Consider the following 23,851-nt stretch of genomic DNA (forward strand, 5'->3'; position numbering starts at 1 on the left):
TAAGTGTGGAGGAGAATAAACCATGGTCAGCACCAATTCAAGAAAAGTGAAAGCTGTTGTTGTGTTTACCACCCCATAAAAATCTGAAATCCTATTTCAGATTTCAGTCTTGGAAGTAGCCATCGAGGCAACTTTCAGGCAAAGTTACAGAACATTAAAAAATAGAGGTACTAATGTTAAGATGCATAAATACCCCACTCCCTGAAGGAGCAACAAGAGATCTGACTAGATTCCCTTCTCGTCCATCATAAAAAAAAACAAAAAAGTTGAAGAAATAAGTCTAAAGTAAATATAAAAAACACAATGTAAAAATTTGCTTGTGCAGCGTTTAGCTGCTACAGGGATGGGCAGTATAGAAAAACCTTTGTATGAAGTTTACTAAACAATTATTGAAATTGTGTGCCCTCCTTCCTTGTAATAATCTAAATGTTACTTCAGGAGAATACATATTCCACTAATAATGATCCCCTATCCTATTAACCTTCCCACATCACCAATGGTAAATAACCATCTTGTCACCAAACAGAGCCCATGAAAATCCCAAGAAAGGAGCTGAAAAATGTTTTGATATTGAATCCCAGCCTGAGGCTAATGACTATTGAACTTTGTAGAGGCAGCATCAGCCAAGACTGTCCTGAATTGTTTATGCTTTTTTCTAAACCCAGAATGTATCTGTGTCCATTCACCTCTTTCTTATGCTACAGGCTGAGATCCTTCTCTCACTGATGAGAAAGGCAAATCTTCTCACTGACTTCAGTGGGAGAGGGACCAGATCCAGTGGAATGATTATTGGTATGCATGTGGAAATCAACAGTTTAGAACATAGTCTTTATTATTCCAGATCAGTGACTATAAAACAGAATTTTATTTTTATTACTCTTTTTATTACATACAATTGTAAATCAGTTCATTCTTGCATTTCTGCCTTACTAAACCTATCTGCTGTGCTTTAGATTAAAGAAGACCACAATTTACTGTATTTCAACATGTGTCACAAAATTGATTTCAGGATTGTTTCATGCTATGATTTAGGTATCCAAATATTTTCAAGAATTTTCTTATGCTACATGGTTTTTTCTAGAATCCAGTCTGCATATTCCGCCACTTTTGTAAAAACACCTGGTTGTTCTGGACGAGCGCATCCTTCACCCCAGCTGGTAATGCCCACCACATACCAGATTTCCTCATGTTTGCATGATAATGGCCCACCTGAGTCTCCCTGTATCACAGAAGAAAAAGACAGGATGTGCAAAAGATGGTTTTGGTTAGTATTTCTTTTACAAAGAAGGGCCGGATTCACCACAACATTACTCCCATTTCAGACCATTCTAAATCCATCTGTTTCCATGGAATTGCACTGCATAACACAGGCCCAGATCCGCAAAGTTATTAGGTGCTTAATTCCAACTCATTTCAATGGGAGGTAGGCACCTAAATGCCTTTGAAGATCTGGGCTACAGGAGTTTGTATCAGGCTCATGTGTTTCAGGAAAGTTAACTTCTACATATTTTTCATTCAGTTAGACAAATTTCTACTTAACACTATCCAGCAGAGTTCCAACCAACATCTACATCTTCTTGTTTAAAGCCTAATGAAAATACACATTTGTATTTCTAATTAGGGTTTCCTCTCCTTTATATGCTAGTGAGAGGAAAAAAGATGCCAATTTGCAGGCTTTTATCTTGTGATCTTGATCTTAACATCTCTTTGTCCTCAGCCTTTTGACTAAGATCAAATGTAACATAAGCTTTCTATCTGGTTTGTCCTCTGTTAGGGAAACCATCTCCTCCCCACCGCTACTGTGCCAAAAAAGCAGGTGCATTATTGTCCCTGCGTGTTAGCTGAAAAGGGTTCCATCTTTGTCTCACTTATATATGCTTTTGGCAGATACAAGTGAGAATTTATGTTATAGCCATGTATATATCCATGCACCCATCTATTTCTTAATAGCTGATGCTATTTTTAAAGTGTTACTACAAGATTGTAGCCAGTGATTAGAATGCATGATTGTGCACTTATTGTCCCATTACCTTACAAGCATCCTTTCCACCTTCTCTATAACCAGCACATATCATCTTGTCGGTTATTCTGTCGTGCTGGTATCTTGTCTGGCATTCTTCATTTGATATTAGAGGAATAGTAGCCTTCTGAAGAATATCTTGCACTTGATCTATAAGCAACACAACACATGGCTAAGATCACAGAAGTGTCAGTTGTATCAAAACAAGGAAAATAAAACTTTAGGAATCCCAACATAAAGTTATTACAAAGAGGGCACACTGAACAAGAACCAACTCAACATGAACTTGCAAGTGGGCCAGATTCTGCTCAGACAACACAGTGTAAATCCAGAGTAATGCCATGGATTGTTGCAGAGCCGGCACGGGATGGCAAGTTAAGGTACATCATCAGCCCCCATGGGAGAAGGGATAAAGGTGAAGTATAGGTGTTACATGTCACCATTTATAGGTGCCTCTGGTTGCCTGTCTAGCCACATACTAGGCTGCCCCTGGTCACTATTAGTGTGGCCTCTAAGTGTGATGCAACCGGCTATGGTGTGTGGCATGGCTATATCTTGAATTTACCATGCTGCTTGCTCTGGTACTGCTTAATGTCCTTTACACACGGCATATTGTCTGTCCCCACTGAGTACGTGTGGGTTCCTCCTCACCTCCCCAATATTGCAGCTAAGATGCTGGATTGAGGCACCTGTTATCACCGGCTACTCACTGTGGATGCTGCACTCAGTGACACCCATGCCGACAATGCAGTTATGCACCATATTAATATCTACCCTGTTTTCCATATTTGCATCAACACACCATGTGGGCAACTGGCTAATGTGCAATCCTCAGAACTCCCTATGTAGCTAACTGTGAATCCACTGTTCCCTGAGGATTTCAGGAGAGGGTCACTTGCAGACTGTAGTCCTGTTTTTGCAAGTAGCTGTGAGCACTGCATATTATTAATAATTATGTATTTGTATTTCAGTAGCATCTAGATTCCCCAGCTGCAACAACTGTGGTGCTCAGACCCCAGCTATTTAAACACATGCAGATATGTGCATGCATTAAAACTGACAACGTTAGATTCCTTCTAATCTAATGACTATTTTATTTATGTAAATTCATCAAATTTCACATTAAACATTAGTTCTCAAATCAGAGTAGGAAGGTGGGTGAAGGAGCGATCCCTATGTAATATTAGAACATATAAGATTTTAATATGTTATTGTTCAAAAGCAAGGTACAGGGCTATACAAACAAAACAAAGCTCAATCTTTTTGTTTCTGGGCTTGCTCTTTAGACAGACTGAGAGGGAAATATCTATTCTAGCTACATATTGTTGTCTAGATTAACGAACAGCTAGAAACTAAAAAATTATACTGGATTTCTGTACTTTACATACTAAAATCATGCATTTCAGATCAAGGTTGTATTCTCAAGCATTTTCATTTCTTAAATCACAGAATTAGGGTCTTTGTGAGTAACCTCTTGTGATTTTAGTCAATAAACTTAGAATTGTTTAATAAGTCTTTGATACTCACTTTTTATAATGGAGATTAAAAGAATTGGGGGCAATGCTGGGGTTATATTATAGTGGTTGCCTGATTGCAATAACTATAACAAAGATCATGACAGAATTTTCTTTAAAAATACTCTAGCCCTGAATCTGATCATATATACGCCAATGTATAAGAATTGAAAGAAGAATGTGCAGCTAATAAAAATCAAAAGAGTTACAATATGTAAAATTTGAATAAGTGATATCAGAATCACACATTCATATCATATGCCTATAACTTTTTGGAAACTTCTACTTTGATACCAACACCTTCTTCTTTGGCAATTTCAACCCAAAGTGAATTTTTTTTAGCAAAAAATTTACTCCGTTTTATTTAGCTGTAGATCAGTGAATTAAAAAAAAGGACCTGATTTTCAGTGAGGTCTCAGCCATACCTATATAATTCTGGCAAAGTGCAGCAGCAAGGTTGTCCAATAAGTAGCAAGACCCAGTTCAGAAGGGTTCTTTAAAAAAAAAAAAAAAAAAAAAAAAAGCTCAATTTTTTTTAAATAATTGTTTAAAGGAATATATTCTGTAACATAACTCCAGCGGGCCCAGGTTCCTCCAGCTGACCCTTCCTTATGCAACTCCCAGTCTCAACTGGAAGCTGGGGAGTTTTACAAAGGGCTCCCTTATCCAGAATCATTTGATAGGAAGAGAAGATCCTCCCCATCTCTCTGGGTGACTGACAGCTCAGCCAGCCAATCAGCTCTTTTCCCCTCACTCTGGGTTCTACAAGAGTTTCACACCCATCATAATTATGTTCTGAGAGCCACTTATTTAAGATATTATCCCTCACCCTATTTCCTGCCATGATATGGAGGTTTGCTAAAGTGCCTTGACTCAATAGGCTAGACTGTGAACCATCTCCTCACAATGGTATGGGGAAATATTCATGTGAATAACTGTTCACTAGGATGAGTAAGGGGTTCGCAATCTAGCCCCATGTAAGAAAAATTATTAAAATGTGTAAACATTTGAAGGACCAGGCCCTAGATGTAGAACAGGTATATGGATACACTATGGAATGGATGGATATCCTATGGACCAACAAATTGGCATCATTTACCTCATTATCACATTTCCATCAGTGTATGTGACGTATATTTGTGATTTGTTGGGAATTCACTGAGAATACAATGTGAAGTGACACAACACAAGGAGTAAATTGCACTCCCAGTTGTAACATCAGTAAGGCTTCTAGAAGATGTATATGTATAAATCTAAAGGGTCCTTGTTTAGGAATAGTCTTATTCATGCACACTCATTCTGGGAGCTCATATAAGTAAAATAGTGAGCAAATGACTGCCTTACATGTAAAGTGAAACCTCAGTTCCTGTTCACAGGTATCAGCATGACATGGTCCTTGAAAATATAGGTATTCATGGGTTAAATATTTGTCTGTACCTTGTTCTTTTGTGTAACCCCATCCGATCACCTGGCAGTTGGTATAAATTGTGTTTGTTTCTTCTTTTGATGGCAAGCATATGGGACTTTGTAAATCTAAAATTTAATTTAAAATATTAGTTTAGTTTGAAGAAAGATTTAACTTTAAGGTTCTTTGTGTCCCCATTGAAGCCCTGATGCTATTCTTCTCCATAGGCTTCTCCCTCCAGACTGTACAGTGCCACCATGTTCCTGTCCAGCGTGGACAGGATGAGTCTCATAAGAACGGCCATACTGGGTCAGACCAAAAGTCCATCTAGCCCAGTATCCTGTCCTCTGACAGTGGCCAATGTGCCCCAGAGGGAAGGAACAGAACAGGTAATCATCAAGTGATCCATCCCCTGTCGCCCATTCCCAGCTTCTTACTCCCCTGAGAACCCACAAGCTGTATATTTGAGTAAAGGAACCCTAGCTTCATGCACAGCAGTGCTGAGACCTGCCATTAGGTCACCCTACGAAGCTTCCAAATTTAGAGAAATAATTTTATTATAATATAATATTCTATGTACTAGTAAAATTCATAGGCTTATCAAGTTTCATTAAGGCGATGTCATATCCAGTTTCTGCGATCACATATTGAGGGTGAATAATAATCTCTTGGACTTTGAAGACAGGTGTATCCTCATTTATTTCTGATAGTTTTAAAATGCCAGCATAAACACGCCAAATGTTGGGATTCTCGAGACTAAAGGAAAAAGACAAACAAGCAATCTCAGGTTCAGAGAATTTCACTATTTTATATTGTTTGCAGGTGCCAATGTTTTCAGTTACCCTTGGGTGAACAGAAGCAAGCACTGATGCCTTTCTTTCCATTGCTGCATTTTCATAGTGTCAAACTAAAAAGAGATTCGGCTTTTCCCTCTCCTCTGCTTTGCATGTCTCCTGTTCCACTTCTCATTTATATTCCCATCTTCACATCAGCTTTCTCTCTCCTTTATATTCCCATTCTTTCTGATCCTTTTTCATCTTCTTTCTATCTCTCCCTTCTGGTCTCTTTTTAGTCTCTTCTCTCCTTATTTTCCTTTCTAAGGGCCTGATCCAAGCCACACTGAAGTCAATGTGAGTCTTTTCATTGACTTCAGTGTGCCATTTTTTATTAGCCAAAATAGAATTGGAAATGTAAATTCCAGTAAAGTATATTCAAGGACTTATCTAATATAAAGAGGACTCTTACCACAAAAATTTTTGCTGTAAATGTAGAGGAGAAAATGTAATTACATAGAGCTATATGAAAAATTCCAGTTCATTTCTCTAGATTCAAATTTCATAGGAGTGCATATACTAGTGACTTTGTATGAGATTATTTGATTTCAGTATTATACTATTAAGTCATTGTTAAAAGTTCAGTAAGTGCATAAATTAAGTAATATAAATTATCTTAAATTGATTTGCTACAGAAAGTTTATATGTGAACTGACAAATATCAGTTAGCTAATTTTCCATCAACAGAATAAAGCTATTTTTCTTTTAATAGGGTGCCCTTTTCTCTTCTAAAATATTGGTAAGATTCTACTCCTATAAATAAACTTTTGATAACATGCATGTAAAGATAATCTTTACACTATTGGACTTGTCACTCTGGGCCAGAGTTTGACACCCTTAGGTAAGACTACTGGCAGAGTAAGGTGCCTGATTCTGAGGTCCATGTGACTAAAGGTAGCCATGTTACTGGATCAATGCTCTCCTTCTTTTGGGCCTGTCACCTGTCATCTCCTTCATGTTCAGCATGGTTCCCACAGCACTGGGGGCAGCATCCAGAGACAGCACTTTCATCAGTAACTGACAGGATGAGCTGCTTTTTTAAAATGTAGACAACACAATGAGGAGAAGGGAGCAGCTGAATGTCAGTTATGTATATCTGGTCTCCAAAATATTAATGGCTTCATGTGTACTCACAAACTTGTCAACCATTAAAGGTATGTATTGTATGTGTCTATGCACTCTAGCATTCAGTACTTGCTGGCCACACTAAATTCCATGGTAGTTTTATAAATCACTAATAATTAGAACATAAAAATAACTGATTCATACAAAGAAGTTTTAGTCACTTAAATTGAAGCATTTCAAATGTAACATCCTAGTAATTATACTCTAGAGATTAGTTCCAGTGTAAGTCCCTGTTTCCAGGCAGGGCCGGCTCTAGTTTTTTTGCCGTCCCAAGCAAAAAAATTTTTGGCCGCCCCTGCCCCCCCCCCGCCCCTGGGCTCGCCCCCGCACCTCCTGCCGCCCCAGCGTTGGGCTCCCCCCCACCAGTGCTGACTCGGCCCGCTCCCCCCTCGCCTCCAGCCAGTCCAGCGCTGGCAGGGTCGGGGTAAGCAGCGGAGCTCCTGGGCCACGCCTCAGCCCAGCCGGGACTTGGGAGGGCAGAGCTGGGAGACTGCCCCGGCAGGGGGCTGAGGAGCCGGGGCAGGGTAGCCCTAGAGGGAGTGGAGCGGAGCCCCAGAGAGTGGGATGCGGGCCCCGCACGGCAGCGCCCCGCCCTCTATGGCCCCGCTGCTGCTTCTGGCCACCCTGCCGCAGTCCCTGGGTGGCTCGGGTCACTTCGCCCAGCCCCGGCTGCAGTGCTGGGGGAGCAGCCGCCCTGCAGCATCTGCAGGCGGCTCTGTGTGCCCTGAGGGGCAGCCCCCAGCCCGAGTGTCCCCCACTAAGAGCCTGCCCGGCCCAGCCACAAGGTGCGGGCACTGCTCCCCTGCAGCGCGAACCACAGTGGCCCCAGGGCGACGTGCTGCTGCTGCCAGGGCCGGCTCTAGCTTTTGCTTGCCCAAAACAAAAAATGAGACGGCCAGAATGCCACCCTTGAAAATGTGCCGCCCCAAGCACATGCTTGGTTTGCTGGTGCCTAGAGCCGGCCCTGTTTCCAGGACCTTTTAAACAGAGTACGGCAGAATCTCTGAGGTGCTCCAGACTCTTGACACTACTCCAGGCAAACAGAATTGAAATTGACCAGATCTTGCCAGCTGAGAGTTCCCCTAGCATGGCAGAGTCCTCAATTAGCAAAGAGCTAGTTCCTATGTCTCACTGTCAGCCTTGGGAGATGTTCTGTGGGAAGAAGAGTGCATGGATACAGTGCTGCTGTATTCTAGCTATTTTCAACTGGCAACAAGATGCCAGGGGCTATAACCAGCTGTCATAGATTAGAACAGATTAGAGCAATCCCAGAGATTAGCATACAACTCATGTTCAACACTGTATGCAATTATTCAACACTTTATCTGTAGGCAAACTTTCTTAAACATGTCAAAGACACTAATCTCCATTCATGTCCAAGTCTTTGACAGATTTTGTCTTCAACAAAAGCCCTCAGAACACAACATCCTTGGGGGGGGGGGGATAACTTGGTGAAAAATACATTTTTTTTCACACTCACTGTACAGTGGCCACACAAAACTTGACAACATTTTCCAGTGAAATTCACCTTTGAGCTGAAAACAAGCCTGAGAAATTTCAGTCTGTGGGGTTTTAAAAGACATTATAAATGTCTGCAAATATTGGTACAGGAAGTGTCTTCTCATACGGGACAATAGTGCTGAGCTCCAGTTGTTGTGGAAACCAGAATTTTCTGCTTTAAAAATCTCATCTTAAGTTTTCATTAAAATAGTTGCTTCCTCCCTACTCCTCATTTTTACTATTTATATTTATTTTTTGTGAAAGACAGGTGTTACCTGAGACCTCACATGGTGTCAGAAAAATCTTACCCTATTTCATTCCTTTATGAGTAGTACTCACTTATCAATGCAATGCGCAGCTGTTAGAATCCACTGATTGCTGATAATTGACCCTCCACAGAGATGTCTCTGAGTAGATAACTTGACTTGCAAGCTCACTTGCCATGGCCATTCACCAGGGAAAGAATCTGTCCCTCCGACAACTCTGTCATCTGGTTTAGGTGGTTGCATACACACTATGGAAAGAATTAAAAGCCTTTACAGCTTTATTTAGCAGTTTGCATCCCAAAAGATCTGAAAGTGTTCTGCAAATGATACATGAACTATATGTCGGAAACATTTCACCCACCAGTGGAATTTCAGCCAAGTCTGGAGCATCAGCTAAGTACTAAGAGGAAGAGTGACACCTACTGAATTCTGATCCCTTTATGAGTATGATCTCAGTGTAAATCTATTGTTTTAAGACCATGCACATTATTTACCACTAAATTCTGCCACTCTTACTCTTGTGGAGTAACACCTTGTGGGACTATTCATGGAAAAAGATACCATTTATGTGAGTAATGGTGGTAATTAGGTTTACTCATATTGATGTTAATGGAGCTATACACCATTGTGGAATTTTGCCCATTAACTTTGCACAGCTTTATTAAGTGAAATTTTGCTTACCAGTGCTGGCTTTTCTTTTACATAACCTTAATGTGTAGCCAGAGATCCTTCCTTTCTCATATACTATTCCAGTTGGGGATCCATTTGAGGACATTCTCAAGTAGCATTTGCATTTACTGTAGATCAAATGAATATACAGATTAAATTATAATTTTTTACCTAATATACTTGCTGTATGACTTCTTCGGCAAACTTTAAAACATACAAAAAATTATCTTACCCTTCCTTGTTGCATGATTCTTGGAGTGGAAAATAAGTAAAAAACTGGCAGCGGATTGTGTCTGTGCAAACTTGCTGACAAGCTTTGTGTCCTTTAACATAGGTAACATTCAATTCATCTCCCAAAAAGTTTGTGTCCGTGTAAGTGCGGGAATGGCAGGCTGTAAGGCATTAACATTGCATATGTCAATAAATCAACATGTTCCCTGCACTGGTGTTCCATTCTCAGACTAATTTTCTATTGCTTATTAAAATTAATCATTTTAAATTGATGTGGGTTTTTATTGTAATGCATGCGTTACCAGGAAAAGATCTTTTGCAGTTTAGAAGACTAAAACCGGACATAGCATTTTCCCTTTCTACAGGTGCATCTGGTACCCCAGTTCTTGAGGTCTTAAGGAAACAAAGATTTCTAAAAGAAAAATTAAAAATAGTATTAAGTCACTGAACATGTCCTAACACAGATCTCCCAAACTAAATGCCCTGCAGTGTAGCTCAAACTGTAAATTGCACAATCTGGCTCTAGGGAAATTAGACATTGTGTAAATTGGCATACACCGCACTGTACCAGGTGAGGATCTGGCCTGTTATTACCAAGGTTTTGAAAAGCAGCAGCGCTTCCAAGTCCTAGCAAGTGAAGCTCCTTATCTGTATTGTTTTACATTTCTGCAAAAATAATTCCATATAAAAAGACATTAAGAGAATGCTAAGGTTTCATGATTCGACATCTAAGGTGCTAGATATAAAAGTGGCCCCGCCGATCAGTGCTGCCCTCTCTTCCCCCCTCCAGCGCCTCCTGCCAGCTGACGGCCCCGCTGATCAGCTCTTCCCTCTTCCTTCCAGTGCCTTCCGCACACCATGGGCAGCTGATCAGTGTCAGGGGCAGGAAGAGGCAGGCATGGGGGAAGGCTTGGAAGAAGGGGTGTAGTGCAGGCAGGGCCTCAGGCAAAGCTAGGGTCAAGCACCCCCCAGGAACTGAGGAAGTTGTCGCCTATGACCTCAACATTCTTTCCACATAAGACTTTATGGGTATGTCTACACAGCCCACAGCAGAAATTTGCCCAGCCTGGACTCAGACTAGTGGGGCTTGTACTAGTGCTCTATAAATAGCTGTGTAGACAGTGCTTTGAAGTTGTGGCTTAGGATGGAGCTTGGGATCTGAAGCCAAGAGAGAGGGGTTCAGAGCCTGAGCTTCAGATACTTGTTTTAAAAGTTTAATAAGGATTCATCTTTTGATTATTTAGGAGAATTGAAAGTTTATTCCCTCTTTGATATGTATTTTCTGATTAACTTTTATGGTATGTGCCTCTAGATATGCAATTTCAATAACAGACCCCTGTGCACATCGGAGGAAAGAATTTGGCCCTTTGAGAGATTAAATGTCCCCTTTGATACCATACACATATGAATAAAACATTTGTAAAGCTGTACTTTAGTGAGCATTCCCACAGCTATATTAGTAGAACTTTTATTGTTTGTTATTAAAAATGGACATAAGAATTTTTAATGCTTCTAATTAGAATTTTAAAAATTAACTGTCATATTCACCTTTGTGTTTCTACTTTCCATTCCCTGGTAAAAAATGTAAAGAATAAGCAGTTTGGATAATAAGTACAAATCGTTCGACATACAAAGCTATCGGGAGTGAAAACACTTGTAAGATCAATTCCTGAAAATGTTATTTGTTGAAAAATGTCCATACGACAATCTGTATAAAAGAAGAAAAAAAATATCTAAACTCTAGTAATTTCTGATATCAGAATGTTGAGATGCATTTATATACAAGCCTTATTAGTTTTCCTCTGTGTTTGAAGATTTTATAAGTCATAAGATTTTAATAAGAAATCATATTTTTATGAACATCTTAAAAAAAGATCTCCCTTTGTGCTCCTTCATTCCTTCTTTCTTTTCTCATTTATTTCAAGAAGCAAAAGAAAAAAGACAAATATTTTAGGGCTGCTCACTTTATATTATTATATTTTATTAAAAATATATGCACTGTAAAAATGATAAACAAAAGAAATAGTCTTTTTCAATTCACCTCATACAAGTACTGAAGTGCAATCTCTTTATTGTGAAAGTGTAACTTACAAATGCAGATTTTTTTTGTTACATAACTGCACTTAAAAACAAAACAGTGTAAAACTTTAGAGCCTCCGAGTCCACTAAGTCCTACTTCTTATTCTGCCAATTGCTAAGACAAATAAGTTTGTTTACATTGACAAGAGATACCGCTGCCTGCTTCTTACTTACAATGTCACCTGAAAGTGAAAACAGGCGTTCGCATGGCACTTTTGTAACCAGCGCTGCAAGGTATTTACATGTCAGATATGCTAAACATTTCTATGCCCCTTCATGCTTCGGCCCCCAGTCCAGATGACATGCTTCCATGCTGATGATGCTCGTTAAAAAAATAATGCATCAATTAAATTTGTAACTGTACTCCTTGGGGGGAGAATTGTATGTCTTCTGCTCTGTTTTACCTGCATACATTTCATGTTATAGCAGACTTGGACAATGACCCAGCATGTTAGTTTTAAGAACATTTTCACAGCAGATTTGACAAAATGCAAAGAAGGTACCAATGTGAGATTTCTAAAAATAGCTACAACACTTGACCCAAGGTTTAAGAATCTGAAGTGCCTTCCAAAATCTGAGAGGGATGTGGTGTGGAGCATGCTTTTAGAAGTCTTAAAAAAGCAACCCTCTGATACGGAAACTACAGAACCCAAACCACCCAAAAAGAAAATCAACCTTCTTCTGGTGGCATCTGACTCAGATGATGAAAATGAACATGCGTCAGTCCACACTGCTTTGGATCGTTATCAAGCAGAACCCATCATCGGCATGGAAGCATATCCTCTGGAGTGGTGGTTGAATCATAAATATCTTGGAATGCCAGCTACAATAGTGCCGTGTGAATGCCTGTTCTCACTTTCAGGTAACATTGTAAACAAGAAGCAGACAGCATTATTTCCTGTGTTGTAATTGAAATTAATATATTTGAAAATGTAGTAAACATCCAAAAATATTTAAAATAAATGGTATGCTATTGTTTAACAGCACGATTAATCACGTGATTAATCACGATTCATTTTTTTAATCGCTTGACAGCCCTAATATTTTTCAAATGTATTTAGTAGTTTGATTTCAGCTTGTGATATCACAACTACTGTAACTCATGCAATTCTTTTGATAAGATTTCAAATTGATCTAAATTTTTTCTCATACTTAAAAACACATTATATTGCCATATATTTTAGCCTCCCATCTATGATGGCCAAAACCAGTCAGTGTGATTCACTAAATGTCAATGGAATTTCTTCCATATCCATGTGTGTGTCTATCTAATATAAACTAAAACTGGACAATGTGAAAAGCCATTCCTTAGTTGCTTCTGCTTTATGGCTGGTATGGGCACTGATACCTCTTAACATCTTCTCCCTTATTCACACCCCTATCCCACTTCCTCTTCATTATCTGCTGTACTTAGTGAGCAGGTGTCATCATTGCTCATATTAATATTGTAAAGAGTTGGATTACACTATTTTTGAGATCATTTCCTGAGAATATTTCTATAATGGGACTAGCAGAGTCTGATAAGACACTCTAATGCAGAAAAGGACAAATAAAAGAAAGATCAAGAAATACAAAATGGCGCTACAGTTATTGGAAGAGATTTCTAGTGAAGGAAGTTCTATGGCCTGTGTTATACAGGAGAGATGATCACAGAGATCTCTTCCGGCCTTGGAGTCTATGAATCTGTGAACTAAGATAATGCATGAAGAAGAAAAATGTCACAACTAAGATAGGAGAATGCCAGACAATATAAGGAGGATGAGAAAGATAAGAAAAGGATGAAGCAGGATGTTACAATTAAGTACAGGAGGGAATAATACCCAGAATCTGAGCCTACAGTCCTGAGAATTTTGCCTGGATAGTAAGAACAGGCTCAAATCATACATTAGGCTTAGCAACAGGATTCCCACATTTTACAGAAAACTTATTCTCTGGTCAGTTTTATGCTTGCTTTAAAGATCTTTAAGAGCTAGTCTACACTTCCGCGCTACATCGGCGCAGCTGCACCTCTGTAGCGCATCTGGTGAAGATGCACTATGCCAACGGGAGAGTCCTCTCCCATCGGCATATTTACTCCACCTCAATGAGAGGCAGAAGCTATGTCGAGAGAGAGCAGCTCCTGCCTACATAGCGTGGTGTGGACACTGCTTTAAATCAATACAACTTGCGTCGCTCAGGAGGTAGCTTTTTCACACCATTGAGTGACGTAAGTTACATTGACTTAAGCAGTAGTGTTGCCAAGCCCCAAGTGTATACACTGCACATAATTTGAAGCAGCACACTTTAGTCTTTTCCTGATCTTCTGACTTTTTTGGAATTTTATCTTACAATTTTTGTATGTATGATACAAAAGTAAAACACAAAAACAAAATTTTGAGATCTTCATCTCCAAAGGCATTTCCCACAGCGATGATAAGAGAGGAAAGTTAAAAGAGTCAGAACCTGTAATTTGAAGTTTACTGACATAGGCTACTACCTACAGGTTCCAAAAATGGAATGAGTTGATACTACTGTCTTTTTATGTTGTACATATAACACTTGTACACATGAGGTCTATACAGAATATCTTGTTATTCCATTTCCTTTCAATCTAAGTTAAATCAATAGAGATGTAAATAGTTACCTGTTTGAGAAAGTTGGCAGGGTTTTAATGAAAATCCAGATACAACATTATTAAGCAGTCTTATACTGGTTGGTGTTCCCATTCTGCTATTTTTCAAGAAGCATTTGTTACTGAATGTGGGGGAAAAAAACACATTTAGTAGGACAACAAACCAGATTCTTCAATCCAGGAAATCAACTTTGTGCTGCTTGAGTGGACTTAAACTTGGCAGAAATGGCCCTTGGAGAAGTCTCCCTGCGCAAGGTAGCTCTCTGCTCTTGCACCAGCACAGTACACAACAGGCAGTAAGGGGTTTGGCAGAGCCTCCCCTACAACAACTGATTAGCTAAACCCTGTTTAGCTTGTAAGATCTGACAGGATCACAGCACAAATGGAGATATCCTATCTCTTAGAATTTGAAAGGTCATCAAGTCCAGCCCCCTGCCTTCACCAGCAGGACCAAGTACTGATTTTGCCCCAGATCCCTAAGTGGCCCCCCTCAAGGACTGAACTCACAACCCTGGGTTTAGCAGGCCAATGCTCAAACCACTGAGCTATCCCTCCCTCCACAAACACAGTACAAGTACTAATCATGTAACTTCTCAGGTCCCAGTTCATGGTACCCTGTTTTATAATCACTTTATAGAGCACTAACCAGAGTTTTCCAGTCCTCAGCAATAAGTGACCCCATTCACCCTGATTCACCACTATGCACTGAGCCTTCCCTGGGATTTTGGGGAAGATTAATAACAGGATTCTTTATGGTGCATTTTAAATGAAATGTATGGGAAGGAGAGGAAGAATAGTCAGCCAAATACTGGGGAAGAAGCGGAGCCCAGATACCTGGTCAAAATTGTCACCATTTTAAAAGTTTGCAAGGGACTTTAAGCCTAATAAATGGGGAAATTGAGAGCTACAGACCCACAGCTACTGCAGGATATGGTGTCCATTGGGGAACCTTAGCACTTTATATAGTAGCATTTTACAAGCATGAACTAATTAAACAGCACAATATCTCTTGCGTCTGATGAAGTGGGCATTCACCCACGAAAGCTTATGCTCCAATACTTCTGTTAGTCTTAAAGGTGCCACAGGACCCTCTGTTGCTTTTACAGATTCAGAATAACATGGCTACCCCTCTGATACTTGACACAATATTCCTGTTAGCAGAAAATTATTATTGTCTCTATTAAGTATCTGGTATAATATTGCCTTAAAAATGTAAGTTGGCAAATTAACACACTGACATATTGTGTTGGGAAATGAAAGCAATAAAACATTATATTTAAAAGGTCCAACTTTCATGTAAATTTCTCAAAATATGTGATGGGGCAGAAAAATACAGAAGATATTTGCTAATAATGCAATTTGATTATTAGTAATTATTTTTATTATGGTAGTGTCTGTGACAAACATGGCAATTTCCTGCGATATCCTTGAAAAAACTTATTGTATTAAATGCAAAGTTTATGTATTTTTGTGGGCCAGGATTGTATGTAACCTTTCTAGGAGAGAGATGTGATATGAGGCTTGGGAGTTCAGAGGATTATATTGAAATTGTGCCAGACAAAAATGAATTTTTGGATAAATAACCTGAGTTTAAACTGACTTGGGGCCTTCCTTCTGATCCAGAAAATGGATAGGACCTTTTGTCCAACGGGGGACCTCAACCCCTTGCATCAAGGTTGGAAGGACTTGGTCTTCTAGATCCCCATAAAACTAATGGGTGACCGCTGGTAAGCTTTTTAGCACGTGTATAAGTTCTTTTATTATGTTTTTTCTGTAATGCTTTTACCTTACAAATAAATGTGCTAGCTTAGAAAAAAGCTGTGTGATAACTTGTAACTGCTTGCAATTACTCTGTTCATAGCCTCTGGAGAGGAAGCAAAGTACGGACACTGGTCTGCTTAAGCAGTCTGGCTTGCTGGGAATATCACAGTGTAGGCATGGAACTGTGCATCCTGGAAAAACCCCAGTGAGGAGTGTGAGTGGTGCAGGTTGCTACTCAAGAGGACAGAGGAGGAGAAGGCACCTAGAGTGGGTGACCTTGGTGGACCACAGGGAGGAATATAGGTGCAGTTGCCCTGACCTGTAACAATGCCTAAGGAACAACCAAGAACAGGAACTTATTGTGCTGTTCAAATATAGAGTAATAGGATAGGAATAGAATATTTGTCAAAGTTTTCTGTAGAGCATCAGAAGTTGTATTATTATCATTGAAACTTAACTTACATTTTTAAATATACCAGCAAAGAAACAATAGCATAAACTTTAATCATAGTAACAATAATGGCAATAATATAATAGTAATCAATAATAATTTTAAAATTCATCATAGGTTCCTGATCTTGCACTGAGCTGAATGCATGTGGATCCCTTTAACCACTGAGGTCAGTGGGACAATGTTCAGGTGCTGTGCAGATGGAGCTTAGTGAAGGATCAGGGACACAGCTTCCTCAATTGCTTTTTCTATTAAATAAAACAAAATACTCTAGTAATAAGATTAGAATTTAACAATTTTAACAACAACAACACCTCTCTCTTATCTAGCACTTGTCATCCAGAGATCTCAGAATACTTTACAAGAGAATGAAGTATCATTATCCCCATTTCACAGATGGGAACACTGAAAAAGAGGGGTGGCAATAATTTGTAATTAACTAGAGAATGATAGCCAATATCACTTGAAATCTTTACATCTGCCCTGCATTTTAGACTCTCCAGTACTGTAATACCAAGCTTTCCTTTGCATCCAGGAACAAATCCAAGTTAAACCACTACAGACCTTTTCCTACCAATAAGTCTAGACCTGATTTGAATAGGAAAAGGATATATTTGTGATTAATTTCTACATTTCAAAGAGAACAATGCAATGTAAATGCTATTTCCTTAGCTTCCCTTTTCTTAAATTTTGTCTTTGAATTACAGTGCTAAGCCATACTGCTGTTCAGTTAGAAGAGTCAAAATGTTATTTACCGAAAGTCTGCACTGTGAAATGCTCCTGTAGCATATGTAAAAAATAGACAGTTGTAGTCATTGGTGCATCTCTTTTGACACTGTTGATAGCTGTCAGCAGTAGTTATATTATAATTTGTTCCTTGCATATCCAATCCTGTATGGACATCCATGCTGCAAGCTGGGGAATACAAACAAACTACTATTCTGAAGACATTCGGTATTGGAAGTGCCAAAGATACAGCAGTTCACATGAAGCAACCTTACTCACTTGATTCTGCTGCTCTTATACACTTGAGTAGCACCTTACTTTGTACATAGCCCCATTCATAACACTGGGATTGCAGACAGAGTCAAGTGCTACTTGATACAAGTAAGAGTGGCAGAATCTGGTCTTAAAGATGCATCTGTGTCTTTGCAAGAGGAGAGAGCTGAGGACAGTCAGATCACTGAGTCACCATGATGGGATTTCAGCCATGAGGCAGCTCACATTGATACATCAGAGTTTGTCTTTCTACTTTCAAAATTCACAAAGCATAAACCAGCACTTTTAACAGGCAAATTCTGTCCTCAGACACAATAGCCAACTCCCGTTGGAGTCCATAGGAGTTGTTCACATGCATCCAAAGGGAGAATTTGGACCAAAGAAATTGAAATAAATCTTCCCCCAGTAGATGGAGGTTTTACTTTTTACATTTTGGGGCACTGTGTTGTATTCACCCAACACATTTGTCAGCTAGCCAGAGCTGTTTCCTTATCATGAATAGAAAGGGCCAGATTTTGATTTGAACTACACTATCCTGATTCCAGAATAACTCCAGAGGCATTAATTAGAAGGAACAGCAGGAAAAATGTCCTTATAGCAAAATCTATTAGACTTGGCAAAAGCAATTTAGAACTATGAATATGAGTTAAATAACTCTGGCATCAGTACATAATTCAACAAAAAAGGACTTCAAGATAGTAGTGAATGCTCTATCAGATAAGTGCCTGTAAGAAGTGAGATGCTGAATTTTGAATAAGCTGCAGCCTAGTGGTATATAATAGGCCCCATTTAACCTTGATGTAAGCAGGCATCTCTCCAATGAAGAAAACAGAGTTGTGCCCTGTTTGGCCAGACTCTGCTTGGCCCAATATCAGCAAGGGGTTCTTAAAAGAAATAATTGCAAAAAATATAATCTCGCATGTGCCGCGAAAGCATTTATCAATCATGCCAAATCTGTTCTGCTGAGCACTGGTCTCAGCTTGGTGACATCTTGATGATGGTATGAAGAAGTTTTAATAATGGATTTAAAACACGCATCCATTGATATGTCTTAGATATGGCACGCTGACTCCCAGACTGGGTTAAATATTTAAAGATTAACTCAGTAATGAATTATCAAAGGGCATCATCAAGGTGGGAGCATCACACAGCAACAACAGAGAGCCAATACTGTGTGCTTCTGTTTTGACTGACATATTCTCCATAGAGCTATAGGGCATGCATTGCCAAATATCTCATAAGCAACTGGATGGAGTAAAAATGCCAGTAGAGCACTCAGATGGAGAAGCAAGATATATTTGAGAATAATCTGGAGAGCTACAGCACAGAAGTGCAGAATGCTCCACCTTGTGATTAAATCAAGTGGAAGAATAAGGTTGTACTAATAGGATTTCCTTGCTACCTTGTTGTTGGGAATCTAGAAGTCAGGGAGATGGGATTCAAAAAGAAGCTAGGAAAGGAATTGTCAGTTGTTATTGAAAAGAGTTCCCATGAAGTGATTATCCACCATGGTTATCTTTCTGGTTCCTCTTTTAGTCCATTCTAGCTCTTTGCAATATTTGATGTGTATCACACGGTGTAAAATAGATTTAATTGCACAGTAGATGAATAACCATATCTTACCCCTGATTTGTGTGTTACATTGTTTTAAGGAATGTCCAGAGATTGCACCTGCCATGCCCACCTTTGGCAATATTTCAGTATCACTGTCTTTCAAGAAGCAGGTAAACCTGTATTTAAAAAGCAGTGTTAGGTAAAATTAACCGCCAAAGCCCAAACGCAAGGGAAATAGCTTGTGTTCAGTGTTATGTTTCTATTCTCAAAGAGCAAAATGTGCTTTCAGGGCCAGCTCCTCAGCCCCATTTTATCCCATTCTGGTACAAGAAGAATTAAAACTGCCTTAAGGCAGCAGTTATGGAGTCCCCTAACCTAGCCCTTCCTGACCCCTTCCAGCATAAAGGGTGTTCTGGGGTAAGGAAATCTAGGCATTCCCAAATTCCCCAGCATCATTATATCTTGGCACCAAATGCTTCCAGATTTGAAATCTTAGGGCTGGATCATGCTGTGTAGTCAATGCTCCATTTTTGGCAGCAATTACTATTCATGTGGGGACTCCAGGAGGCCATGTGGCTCATGGAGGCAAAATACCTCTAGAATAACTCATTCTGTATGGTGGGGTCTAACCATAATCCTTTTTGCTATATCCCTGAGTGTGACACACCCCCCACTGGGCAGGGACACATGATGGGTTAGATATGGGAAGGGAGTATCTAAAGAAGATGTATACAGTAAGATGAGTATGCCTTTAACAACACACAGCAGATCTGAAGGAGTGCACAAGTGGTTTCCTTTCCTGAAGGGAAAGTTCAGCTTCCAAAGGTTTGGGAAATGCTGCTTTAGATGATCATGTCTAAAGAAATGTGAGTGTGTTACCCAAAGCAACCTGTTCTTCTACTGTGAGAGCCACCATTGTGTTCTTCCTTTAAGCACATTTCAGCATTTCCTATGTAATAATATTACATCGATGGAGTGGTGCTGAATGCCTAAAATACATTACACATCTGTAGCACAGACAAATCTGCTTCTGTTACAGAGACATGGTATGTTACCTTTTGGCAGGATCTTTAGTCCACGTTGCTGGAAGATAGGTGAACAACAGACACCTAGGATGGTAAGTACACACTATTCGACAGTAATCAAGGTTTGGTGTGAAAACTGTAGACACATCTCCTCCTTGGAAGTATATATTTTCATAGATCTGAGTTATACATTCTGATATAGAATAGTGAAATGCATTAGTTTGTGTTACTGCAGGTGGTAAATCTCACACTATGTTGACCAGATGAGGACTAAGGCAGGGTCCCGGAGCCAGATTCTCAGGTAGTGGAAATCTGCATAACTCCAGTGGGCTCCAACTTTTGATGGACCCTCTATTTCCTCTTAATCCATCCAGAATCTAGCTTTACCTGCTTTATACCAAGGAACAAAACACTCTCTAAACACAAAATTAAATACTGAACTTGAAGCGAAGTGAAAAAGTAAAAGTTTAGGAACTGTAGAGAACCTAAAGAGCGATAATATAATCTCAAATTTAGGCACACATCATCAAGCATGTATTAATGCTCCTACAGAAAACACATCCACATAGCTTGTATATGTGAATGATACAATAATGGCTGTAGTGAACTGTTCATATGTTTCAAAGAAGGGGTAGGTGCTAAATCTGAGGGCAGGTCTACACTACCGCTTAAGTCTATCTAACTTACGTTACTGGGGGTGTGAAAAAACATACCCCTGTGCGATGCAAGTTAGATCAACCTAAGCATTGTCTACACTGGCGCTAGGTTGGCAGGAAATGCTTTCCCACTGACATAGCTTCTGCCTCTCATGGAGGTGGAGTAATTATGCTGACAGGAAAGCACTCTCCCTGTCAGCATATAGCATCTTCACCAGAAGCACTACAGCAGTGCAGCGGCGCCAATGTAGTGCTTCTACCATAGACCTGCCCTCAGTTTTAAAACACACACGATGCAGGTTTAGAGATGCATACACTATGCTGCTAGTTGTTTTGCCCTCTGGAGTGTTAAGAAGTGTTGCTATGTATATCCATGTGTATATATAAGAGAGTTTTGCTCAGGATGCAGTTCTACTATTAAAAGAAAAAATGGATAAAGGGAAATTATTCTATTCTATATGGACTGGGAGGAAATTCCGGTGAAATATATTTACTAAATTGATTACTGTTATTGATTACTCTGTTATTTGACAGCCTTCGCACTGAATTGAAAACCATGTCCAAAACACTTAAACAAAATAAAAAAATTAAATAAATTTAAGTTTAACCCTTTTAAAAATGTTCATCACAGTTAAACTCTTTAAAGCTTAACCCTTTCCAGGACTTTAAAACCATTTTTATCCCCTAACATATTAAATGTAGGACCCATTAATACAAATTATTATAGAATATATTTTAGGCATATCAGTGAAAATACATATTTTAAAAGAATTCAATGGGTTAGGATCCAAGCTATTTTGGTTATTTGCAAGGTTTTCACAATTTGTCAAAAAATAAGTGTATCTCTTTGTTTATGCAAAAAAGCATTTTATAAATACAGAATGTGACTATGTGTGTGTGTGTGTGTGTGTGTATTTACTAGTTTTCTCAAAATATCAAAATGCATTATTATCCCTAGAACTTATTTGCATAAGCTTTAATCGTGACAACAAAAGGAATGCCATTTGCTACAATTTGAAACATTTAACATAGTAAATACATTTTTAAAATAGTACAAATTATCTGATGATTCAGATGCTCAGTAACTTATTTACCTTTTTGTAAGACTACAGAAGAAGTTAAGAATTTAGTATTCTGATTTTGGGGTGCTCTAATATAGTAGGGGGCATTGCTTCCAGAACCTTTTGACAAAGTGCAAAGTCTTTAGTTTTCTAGAGCTTCCACTCCAAATAATACATTTATTTAAAAATGTTAGATGAATCTGTCAGTCTGTTCTTGTTAAATACTCTATTAGCTAACTCCATCCTGTGTGAAAATAGATAATTCATTAGGAAGCATAAAACTGTAGTTGATATTTCTCCTAACTTATTGGCATAGTGCTCATTGTGGAAACATGATGGAATGTTTGCCAATCAAATGAAGTAAATCATTAACATATGCTGACATTGAAAAATGTACACAAGAGTTTTACTTTCCTCTGATTGCTACCTTTCAGCTATTTCAACAGAACCATAATGCACAGTAAGATAAATGGTTTTAGAGTTATTCAGACTTCTTACAATAGACTTTTCCATTTAATAATAAGCAGATGTTATAAGGATGCTACTGAACTGTTTCCTCAGCTATTTTTTTTCAAAAAGCATAATAGTGTCACAGAAAAGAAATGTGTAAGACTGAAGCTTTTTAAATGTATGTTGCTGATTTTTTAGGCCAAGTTTCTCTCTTCAATATGGCTGCTTGGCTGAACCGTTCTTAAACTGTACCCTTCCCCCTACCTGCTAGCACTGGGGAGTGGCCAGGGGAAAGGAGACTTGTCTGTAGCTTCCTCACACCCTGGAAAGCCACAGCAATCTCCTGCTCCTGCTATGCAGACCCCTTGACAGCCAGCACAAGTTACAGCAGCTTTACATTGCTCTAACTTACACTGGGTGACTGGCCAGGAGGAAAGTCAGCCCATGATCATGGGAGCAAAAGAGGTGGCTTAGACCCCCTACCCACAGGAATTGTGCTATGCACTCTTCAGTTGAAGCAAGAATCTTGGCCCTAATGTTCTGGGCTAGATATACTTGGTCTGATTCTAATCTCACTTGCACTGGTTCATAATAGAGTTATACTGGAGTTACTCCTGATTTACATCAGTGTAACAGAGTAGAATCAGGCCAGGCTGTACAATCTTTATTAACATGATTTCAAGTGGTATTCAAGGGGATTGCTCATTGAATAGGGTACTACTCAATGTGGGGTAAGAGTATCAGAATCTAGGACCCTCCGTTTGCATGCAAGTATTTAAACTGTCATACATATTATTCCCCTTACTCTTACTTTTTAAAAAGAATTATATTACTCTGTGTGCACATTTTAGAAAGTATGCATAAACTTACCACTGGAAACTGAAGTGAATAAGAAAATGAAATTAAAGGTCTGATAAATCCAAGCCATCCTAAAAAATAAGTACATCAAAATGTTTCTTTAGGATATAATTAACATGTGATGCAATTAATCTTGAAGAGTGGTAGAGCTACACATTATTGGGTGATTTATGTGCTGTCAGACAGTCATTTAAATAACATGCAAAGTCATAGGATACAATTGGAATGACCGTGCTGGTATATACAATAGCATGTATTAGCAGCAGAAGTTTCATACGATGTTTATGACTGCAAGAATGAATTACATTTACAAACTCTGCTCAGCTCTCCAATGGAGTTACCCTGGATTTTCACTTGATTAAACTGAGAGCCAAACTGGCTTGCTAATTATACATTTCAGTATTACCAATATGACCATCTCCTGCTAGTCATTTATTTCCAAATGGTTTTTAATCTAAACAGCTGCTAGCAACCATGTAGGCATTGCATTCATCCTTAGTATTTTAGCAAAATATGAAATCTTACAAAATGAATCTTAAATTCTTCACTTCTAAAAATTTTATGCTGCAAATTTTAGGAGCAGCAAATGAATGTTTATGTCAGCAATATAACACAACCCATAACCAGATCAACATGCATTGTGTAGTGGATACTGCCAGTCTTTTACTTGATAGCAATTAAAATAATGGAAGTTATTTACCTGAAAGCACAATAGCTGCACATGTGTGAGTAGTTCTGGCTGGTTGGATAATGCCTGTGCTCTGCTAGGGTAAAAACCAGCAC

General features: G+C 39.0%; 1 protein-coding gene across 3 annotated transcripts; it reads right to left on the reverse strand.

Annotated features, from left to right (window-relative positions):
* Window positions 1–846: 846 nt before the first annotated feature.
* KLKB1 (kallikrein B1) lies at window positions 847–23,851 on the reverse strand. 3 transcript variants are annotated; one of them, XM_054031065.1, is made up of 15 exons: window positions 23,769–23,851; window positions 23,081–23,139; window positions 20,074–20,236; window positions 19,088–19,194; window positions 17,221–17,380; window positions 14,266–14,375; window positions 11,112–11,271; window positions 9,866–9,975; window positions 9,565–9,724; window positions 9,345–9,460; window positions 8,737–8,911; window positions 5,520–5,695; window positions 4,972–5,067; window positions 2,031–2,170; window positions 847–1,219 (listed from the first exon to the last, which is right to left on the reverse strand). In XM_054031065.1, the coding sequence occupies exons 1-15, from the start codon at window positions 23,789–23,791 to the stop codon at window positions 1,064–1,066; spliced, it is 1,911 nt and encodes a 636-aa protein (XP_053887040.1). In that variant the 5' UTR covers window positions 23,792–23,851; the 3' UTR covers window positions 847–1,063. The 3 variants fall into 3 exon arrangements, 2 of the variants coding, with proteins under 2 accessions (XP_053887040.1, XP_053887041.1); XR_008445233.1 differs by lacking the exon at window positions 847–1,219 and adding an exon at window positions 3,960–4,028 and having other exon boundaries at window positions 2,085–2,170; XM_054031066.1 differs by lacking the exons at window positions 847–1,219; window positions 2,031–2,170; window positions 4,972–5,067; ... (4 more) ...; window positions 9,866–9,975; window positions 11,112–11,271 and adding an exon at window positions 11,823–12,497.

This window comes from Malaclemys terrapin, chromosome 5 (genome assembly GCF_027887155.1).
Source record: "Malaclemys terrapin pileata isolate rMalTer1 chromosome 5, rMalTer1.hap1, whole genome shotgun sequence".
Taxonomy (NCBI): domain Eukaryota; kingdom Metazoa; phylum Chordata; order Testudines; family Emydidae; genus Malaclemys; species Malaclemys terrapin.